Genomic DNA, 9,301 nt, shown 5'->3' with positions numbered 1-9,301 from the left:
TGTCTCACCGTGCGCCGTCTGACAACACAGGGCGAAGAGGCTGTCCAGGTAGCGATCCACTCCTCTCTGAGTCGGACCGTCGCCCGATCACATCAGCCTCCACTGGAGAGGAGACACTGTTAATATCACTATACTGGTGTGTGTCTGTGTGTGTGTGTGTGTGTGTGTGTGTGTGTGTGTGTGTGTGTGTGTGTGTGTGTGTTTGTGTGCTGTGTGTGTGTGTGTGTGGTGTGTGTGTGTGTGTGTGTGTGTGTGTGTGTGTGTGTGTGTGTGTGTGTGTGTGTGTGTGTGTGTGTTGTTGTGTGTGTGTGTGTGTGTGTGTGTGTGTGTGTGCTGTGTGTGTCTATTGTGTGTGTGTGTTGTGTGTGTGTGTGTTGTGTGTGTGTGTACCGTGGCTGGAGTATCCGTCGAGTCTGGTCGGCTGCTGCAGGTTTGGTGGTGCTGATGAAGGCGGCTCGTCATCACTGTCAAAACCACTGCCAAACAGAGTCCTGGTCTCCCACACACACACCCACACACACACACACACACACACACACCAACATGTGCCAATTAACTTTTTCTTTTCCTAGTCTAGTTCTGTGTGTGTTGTGTTAGTGTTGTTTGTTAGTTGTGTGTGTGTGTGTGTGTGTGTGTGTGTGTGTGTGTGTTGTGTGTGTGTGGACTCACAGCCTGGCGTTGGGTCGAACTCTATTCGGATCCTCAGCTGAGATGATGTAGTAACTCTTCTGTTTGGGGAAGTCGGACTGCAGCTCCAAGTCTGAGATCTGAAAGGATTCGTTAGAGAGTCGGACGGCAGCTCCAAGTCGATAACTCTCAGTTAACCCGATTACTCTCAGTTAGCCTGATAACTCTCGGTTAGCCCTGATCACTCTCAGTTAACCTGATAACTCTCAGTTAACCTGATAACTCTCAGTTAACCCGATAACTCTCGGTTAGCCTGATAACTCTCGGTCAGCCTGATAACTCTCGGTTAGCCTGATAACTCTCGGTTAGCCTGATAACTCTCGGTTAGCCTGATCAACTCTGAGTTAACCTGATAACTCTCAGATTAGCCTGATCACTCTCAGTTAGCCTGATCACTCTCAGTTAACCTGATAACTCTCAGTTAACCTGATAACTCTCAGTTAACCCGATAACTCTCGGTTAGCCTGATAACTCTCGAGTTGGCCTGATAACTCTCGGTTAGCCTGATAACTCTCAGTTAACCTGATAACTCTCAGTTAACCTGATAACTCTCAAGTTAACCCGATAACTCTCGGTTAGCCTGATAACTCTCGGTTAGCCTGACAACTCTCGGTTAGCCTGATCAACTCTGGAGTTAACCTGATAACTCTCAGTTAGCCTGATAACTCTCAGTTAACCTAAATAATCTCAGTTAACCCGATAACTCTCGGTTAGCCCGATAACTCTCGGTTAGCCCGATAACTCTCAGTTAGCCTGATAACTCTCGGTTAGCCTGATAACTCTCAGTTAGCCTGATAACTCTCGGTTAGCCTGATAACTCTCGGTTAGTCTGATAACTCTCGGTTAGCCTGATCAACTCTGAGTTAACCTGATAACTCTCAGTTAGCCTGATAACTCTCAGTTAGCTGAATGTGGTGTGTGTGTGTGTGTCTGTGTGTGTGTGTGTGTGTGTGTGTGTGTGTGTGTGTGTGTGTGTGTGTGATATATACCCACCAGATCCATGACGTAATCGTGACCGGCTAGCTCCGCCCACTGCCCATGCTCCTTCATCAGTACAGACCAGCCCCTCCACTCCTCACACGCCCCCCTACAGGAACACAGAGAGACAGTACAGACCAGCCCCTCCACTCCCCCCTACAGGAACACAGAGAGACAGTACAGACCAGCCCCTCCACTCCCCCCTACAGGAACACAGAGAGACAGTATAGACCAGCCCCTCCACTCCCCCCCTACAGGAACACAGAGAGACAGTACAGACCAGCCCCTCCACTCCCCCCCCTACAGGAACACAGAGAGACAGTACAGACCAGCCCCTCCACTCCCCCCTACAGGAACACAGAGAGACAGTACAGACCAGCCCCTCCACTCCCCCCTACAGGAACACAGAGAGACAGTATAGACCAGCCCCTCCACTCCCCCCTACAGGAACACAGAGAGACAGTATAGACCAGCCCCTCCACTCCCCCCCTACAGGAACACAGAGAGACAGTACAGACCAGCCCCTCCACTCCCCCCTACAGGAACACAGAGAGACAGTACAGACCAGCCCCTCCACTCCCCCCTACAGGAACACAGAGAGACAGTATAGACCAGCCCCTCCACTCCCCCCTACAGGAACACAGAGAGACAGTATAGACCAGCCCCTCCACTCCCCCTACAGGAACACAGAGAGACAGTACAGACCAGCCCCTCCACTCCCCCCTACAGGAACACAGAGAGACAGTACAGACCAGCCCCTCCACTCCTCACACACCCCCTACAGGAACACAGAGAGACAGTACAGACCAGCCCCTCCACACCCCCCTACAGGAACACAGAGAGACAGTACAGACCAGCCCCTCCACACCCCCCTACAGGAACACAGAGAGACAGTACAGACCAGCCCCTCCACTCCCCCCTACAGGAACACAGAGAGACAGTACAGACCAGCCCCTCCACTCCTCACACACCCCCTACAGGAACACAGAGAGACAGTACAGACCAGCCCCTCCACACCCCCCCTACAGGAACACAGAGAGACAGTACAGACCAGCCCCTCCACTCCCCCTACAGGAACACAGAGAGACAGTACAGACCAGCCCCTCCACACCCCCCTACAGGAACACAGAGAGACAGTACAGACCAGCCCCTCCACTCCCCCCTACAGGAACACAGAGAGACAGTATAGACCAGCCCCTCCACTCCCCCCTACAGGAACACAGAGAGACAGTACAGACCAGCCCCTCCACTCCCCCCCTACAGGAACACAGAGAGACAGTATAGACCAGCCCCTCCACACCCCCCCTACAGGAACACAGAGAGACAGTATAGACCAGCCCCTCCACTCCCCCCTACAGGAACACAGAGAGACAGTACAGACCAGCCCCTCCACTCCCTCACACACCCCTACAGGAACACAGAGAGACAGTACAGACCAGCCCCTCCACACCCCCCTACAGGAACACAGAGACAGTACAGACCAGCCCCTCCACACCCCCCTACAGGAACACAGAGAGACAGTACAGACCAGCCCCTCCACTCCCCCCTACAGGAACACAGAGAGACAGTACAGACCAGCCCCTCCACACCCCCCTACAGGAACACAGAGAGACAGTACAGACCAGCCCCTCCACACCCCCCTACAGGAACACAGAGAGACAGTACAGACCAGCCCCTCCACACCCCCCTACAGGAACACAGAGAGACAGTACAGACCAGCCCCTCCACTCCCCCCTACAGGAACACAGAGAGACAGTACAGACCAGCCCCTCCACTCCCCCTACAGGAACACAGAGAGACAGTATAGACCAGCCCCTCCACACCCCCCTACAGGAACACAGAGAGACAGTATAGACCAGCCCCTCCACTCCCCCCCTACAGGAACACAGAGAGACAGTACAGACCAGCCCCTCCACACCCCCCTACAGGAACACAGAGAGACAGTACAGACCAGCCCCTCCACTCCCCCTACAGGAACACAGAGAGACAGTATAGACCAGCCCCTCCACTCCCCCTACAGGAACACAGAGAGACAGTATAGACCAGCCCCTCCACACCCCCTACAGGAACACAGAGTGACAGTACAGACCAGCCCCTCCACTCCCCCCTACAGGAACACAGAGAGACAGTACAGACCAGCCCCTCCACTCCCCCCTACAGGAACACAGAGAGACAGTACAGACCAGCCCCTCCACACCCCCCTACAGGAACACAGAGAGACAGTATAGACCAGCCCCTCCACACCTCACACGCCCCCCTACAGGAACACAGAGAGACAGTACAGACCAGCCCCTCCACTCCCCCCTACAGGAACACAGAGAGACAGTATAGACCAGCCCCTCCACTCCCCCCTACAGGAACACAGAGAGACAGTACAGACCAGCCCCTCCACACCCCCCCCTACAGGAACACAGAGAGACAGTACAGACCAGCCCCTCCACACCCCCTACAGGAACACAGAGAGACAGTACAGACCAGCCCCTCCACACCCCCCTACAGGAACACAGAGAGACAGTACAGACCAGCCCCTCCACACCCCCCTACAGGAACACAGAGAGACAGTACAGACCAGCCCCTCCACTCCCCCCCTACAGGAACACAGAGAGACAGTACAGACCAGCCCCTCCACTCCCCCCTACAGGAACACAGAGAGACAGTATAGACCAGCCCCTCCACACCCCCCTACAGGAACACAGAGAGACAGTACAGACCAGCCCCTCCACTCCCCCCTACAGGAACACAGAGAGACAGTACAGACCAGCCCCTCCACTCCCCCCCTACAGGAACACAGAGAGACAGTATAGACCAGCCCCTCCACTCCCCCCTACAGGAACACAGAGAGACAGTACAGACCAGCCCCTCCACACCCCCCTACAGGAACACAGAGAGACAGTACAGACCAGCCCCTCCACTCCCCCTACAGGAACACAGAGAGACAGTACAGACCAGCCCCTCCACACCCCCCTACAGGAACACAGAGAGACAGTATAGACCAGCCCCTCCACTCCCCCCTACAGGAACACAGAGAGACAGTACAGACCAGCCCCTCCACTCCTCACACGCCCCCCTACAGGAACACAGAGAGACAGTACAGACCAGCCCCTCCACTCCCCCCTACAGGAACACAGAGAGACAGTAAACAACATAGGATACCTGTGTAGTGGGATGGTAGGAGAGGATACCTGTGTCGTAGGATGGTAGGAGAGGATACCTGTGTAGTAGGATGGTAGGATACCTGTGTAGTAGGATGGTAGGATAGGATACCTGTGTAGTAGGATACCTGTGTAGTAGGATGACAGGATAGGATACCTGTGTAATGGGATGGTAGGATAGGATACCTGTGTCGTAGGATGGTAGGATACCTGTGTAGTGGGATGGTAGGATAGGATACCTGTGTAGTGGGATGGTAGGATAGGATACCTGTGTAGTAGGATGGTAGGATAGGATACCTGTGTAGTGGGATGGTAGGATAGGATACCTGTGTAGTGGGATGGTAGGAGAGGATACCTGTGTAGTAGGATGGTAGAATAGGATACCTGTGTAGTGGGATGGTAGAATAGGATACCTGTGTAGTGGGATGGTAGGATAGGATACCTGTGTCGTAGGATGGTAGGATAGGATACCTGTGTAGTAGGATGATAGGATACCTGTGTAGTGGGATGATAGGATAGGATACCTGTGTCGTAGGATGGTAGGATACCTGTGTAGTGGGATGGTAGGATAGGATACCTGTGTAGTAGGATGGTAGGATAGGATACCTGTGTAGTGGGATGGTAGGATAGGATACCTGTGTAGTAGGATGGTAGGATAGGATACCTGTGTCGTAGGATGGTAGGATAGGATACCTGTGTAGTAGGATGGTAGGATACCTGTGTAATAGGATGGTAGGATAGGATACCTGTGTCGTAGGATGGTAGGATACCTGTGTAGTGGGATGGTAGGATAGGATACCTGTGTAGTAGGATGGTAGGATAGGATACCTGTGTAGTGGGATGGTAGGATAGGATACCTGTGTAGTGGGATGGTAGGATAGGATACCTGTGTAGTAGGATGGTAGGATACCTGTGTAGTAGGATGGAGGATACCTGTGTAGTAGGATGGTAGGATAGGATACCTGTGTAGTGGGATGGTAGGATAGGATACCTGTGTAGTAGGATGGTAGGATAGGATACCTGTGTAGTAGGATGGTAGGATACCTGTGTAGTAGGATGGTAGGATAGGATACCTGTGTAGTGGGATGGTAGGATAGGATACCTGTGTAGTGGGATGGTAAGATAGGATACCTGTGTAGTAGGATGGTAGGATACCTGTGTAGTAGGATGGTAGGATAGGATACCTGTGTAGTAGGATACCTGTGTAGTAGGATGGTAGGATAGGATATCTGTGTCGTAGGATGGTAGGATACCTGTGTAGTGGGATGGTAGGATAGGATACCTGTGTAGTAGGATGGTAGGATAGGATACCTGTGTAGTAGGATGGTAGGATACCTGTGTAGTGGGATGGTAGGATAGGATACCTGTGTAGTAGGATGGTAGGATACCTGTGTAGTGGGATGGTAGGATGGGATACCTGTGTAGTAGGATGGTAGGATAGGATACCTGTGTAGTAGGATGGTAGGATAGGATACCTGTGTAGTGGGATGGTAGGATAGGATACCTGTGTAGTAGGATGGTAGGATAGGATACCTGTGTAGTAGGATGGTAGGATAGGATACCTGTGTAGTAGGATGGTAGGATAGGATACCTGTGTAGTGGGATGGTAGGATAGGATACCTGTGTAGTAGGATGGTAGGATACCTGTGTAGTAGGATGGTAGGATAGGATATCTGTGTCGTAGGATGGTAGGATACCTGTGTAGTGGGATGGTAGGATAGGATACCTGTGTCGTAGGATGGTAGAATAGGATACCTGTGTAGTAGGATGGTAGGATACCTGTGTAGTAGGATGGTAGGATAGGATACCTGTGTAGTGGGATGGTAGGATAGGATACCTGTGTAGTGGGATGGTAGGATAGGATACCTGTGTAGTGGGATGGTAGAATAGGATACCTGTGTAGTAGGATGGAGGATACCTGTGTAGTAGGATGGTAGGATAGGATACCTGTGTAGTGGGATGGTAGGATAGGATACCTGTGTAGTAGGATGGTAGAATAGGATACCTGTGTAGTGGGATGGTAGGATAGGATACCTGTGTAGTAGGATGATAGGATACCTGTGTAGTGGGATGGTAGGATAGGATACCTGTGTTGTGGGATGGTAGGATAGGATACCTGTATAGTGGGATGGTAGGATAGGATACCTGTGTAGTAGGATGGTAGGAGAGGATACCTGTGTAGTAGGATGGTAGGATAGGATACCTGTGTCGTAGGATGGTAGGATACCTGTGTAGTGGGATGGTAGGATAGGATACCTGTGTAGTAGGATGGTAGGACAGGATACCTGTGTAGTGGGATGGTAGGATAGGATACCTGTGTAGTGGGATGGTAGGATAGGATACCTGTGTAGTGGGATGGTAGGATAGGATACCTGTGCAGTGCGATGGTAGGATAGGATACCTGTGTAGTGGGATGGTAGGATAGGATACCTGTGTAGTAGGATGATAGGATAGGATACCTGTGTCGTAGGATGGTAGGAGAGGATACCTGTGTAGTAGGATGGTAGGATACCTGTGTAGTAGGATGGTAGGATAGGATACCTGTGTAGTGGGATGGTAGGATAGGATACCTGTGTAGTAGGATGGTAGGATAGGATACCTGTGTAGTAGGATGGTAGGATACCTGTGTAGTAGGATGGTAGGATAGGATACCTGTGTAGTGGGATGATAGGATAGGATACCTGTGTAGTGGGATGGTAGGATACCTGTGTAGTAGGATGGTAGGATAGGATACCTGTGTCGTAGGATGTTTCCTGCCAGATCTTCTCCACTGGTCCAGGATTGGACGGGACACAGGAACGATTCCCCTAGAGAGAGAGAGAGAGAGAGACAGAGAGAGACAGACAGAGACAGAGAGAGACAGAGACAGAGAGACACAGAGAGAGACAGAGAGAGACAGAGAGAGACAGAGAGAGAGAGAGACAGAGAGAAAGACAGAGCGAGACAGAGACAGAGAGAGAGACAGAGAGAGAGACAGAGAGAGACAGAGAGAGAGACAGAGAGAGAGAGACAGAGAGAGAGAGAGAGAGAGAGAGAGAGAGAGAGAGACAGAGACAGAGACGAGACAGAGAGAGAGACAGAGAGAGAGAGAGACAGAGACAGAGAGAGAGAGAGAGACAGAGAGAGAGAAGAGAGAGAGAGAGAGAGAGAGAGAGAGAGAGAGAGACAGACAGAGACAGACAGAGAGACAGAGAGAGAGAGACAGAGAGAGAGAGACAGACAGAGACAGACAGAGAGACAGAGAGAGAGAGAGAGAGACAGAGAGAGAGACAGAGAGAGAGAGAGAGAGAGAGACAGAGAGAGAGAGAGAGAGAGAGAGAGACAGAGAGAGAGACAGAGAGAGAGAGACAGAGAGAGAGAGAGACAGAGAGAGAGACAGAGAGAGAGACAGAGAGAGACAGAGAGAGAGAGAGAGACAGAGAGAGACAGAGAGACAGAGAGAGAGACAGAGAGAGACAGAGAGAGATAGACAGAGAGACAGAGAGACAGAGAGAGAGAGAGAGAGACAGAGAGAGAGAGAGAGGGACAGAGACAGAGAGAGAGAGAGAGGGGGAGGAGAGTTATGGAGTCAAGCAGTTGTTCCTCCTGTGTTAGTTAGTAGACTGCCCTGTGATGTCATCAGAAAGCGCAGCTCACCGTCGAAGCAGGTCACCTGCAGCACCATGTTAGCCCTCTTCCTATTGGCTGTCCACTCCAACAGAGCCAGCGGATAGGTGCGTGCTGTCTCAGGGGCGGATCCTGATAACAGCCGGGACTTCTGATTGGCCTGGATCAGCCGGTGCTGCAGCAGCGCCCGGCAACCAGCAGGGGCGTGGTCAGACACAAACCTAGGAGGAGACAGGTGTGAGCAGGTACGACCATGGCCTGTGTGTGTGTGTGTGTGTGTGTGTGTGTGTGTGTGTGTGTGTGTGTGTTAGTACTTCAGCAGGTGTGTGTGTGTGTGTGTGTGTGTGTGTGTGTGTGTGTGTGTGTGTGTGTGTGTGTGTGTGTGTGTGTGTGGAGTGTGTGTGTGTGTGTGAGTACTTCAGCAGGTGTGTGTGCAGCCTGGGTGATGGAGGGAAGCAGCAGGTGCAGCCCAGCAGCAGCAGCCAGCCTCTCTCTGCGTTGTCATGGTTTGGGTTCCGCCACACCTGATTGGCCAGCTGAGCCAGGATCTCGTCTCGCAGGCCCTGATTGGCCAGTCCTCTCTGGATTATGTAGTTCCCAAACAGGTTCTCCTGAGCCCCGTTCAGGTGGGGGTCGCCCATGAACCTCAGGATCTAGAACATAGAACCGCATCCCTTAAACACCTAGAACACAGAACCCTAACACTTAAACACCTAGAACACAGAACCCTAACACTTAAACACCTAGAACACAGAACCCTAACACTTAAACACCTAGAACACAGAACACTAACACTTAAACACCTAGAACCCAGAGATAGACTGAACCCTAACACTTAAACACCTAGAACACAGAACCCTAACACTTAAACACCTAGA

At 51.9% G+C, this 9,301-nt stretch overlaps 1 protein-coding gene across 1 annotated transcript in view; it reads right to left on the bottom strand.

Moving 5' to 3' along the window:
* Positions 1–8: 8 nt before the first annotated feature.
* LOC106596663 (unconventional myosin-XV) overlaps positions 9–9,301 on the bottom strand; it is a gene marked incomplete at its 3' end in the record, with an annotated part of 63,102 nt that continues 53,809 nt past the window's right edge. Inside the window, exons 18-24 of the mRNA XM_045711530.1 lie at positions 8,841–9,076; positions 8,454–8,644; positions 7,552–7,624; positions 1,681–1,774; positions 670–767; positions 391–491; positions 9–102 (exon numbers count right to left, since the gene is read on the bottom strand). Of these exons, the coding sequence (XP_045567486.1) occupies positions 9–102; positions 391–491; positions 670–767; positions 1,681–1,774; positions 7,552–7,624; positions 8,454–8,644; positions 8,841–9,076 (887 nt within the window). The remainder of the gene's footprint in view (positions 103–390; positions 492–669; positions 768–1,680; positions 1,775–7,551; positions 7,625–8,453; positions 8,645–8,840; positions 9,077–9,301) is intronic.

This window comes from Salmo salar, unplaced genomic scaffold (assembly GCF_905237065.1).
Source record: "Salmo salar unplaced genomic scaffold, Ssal_v3.1, whole genome shotgun sequence".
Lineage (NCBI taxonomy): Eukaryota > Metazoa > Chordata > Actinopteri > Salmoniformes > Salmonidae > Salmo > Salmo salar.
Note: the sequence above shows the minus strand (reverse complement) of the source record. Positions and strands in the feature narration are given on the sequence as shown.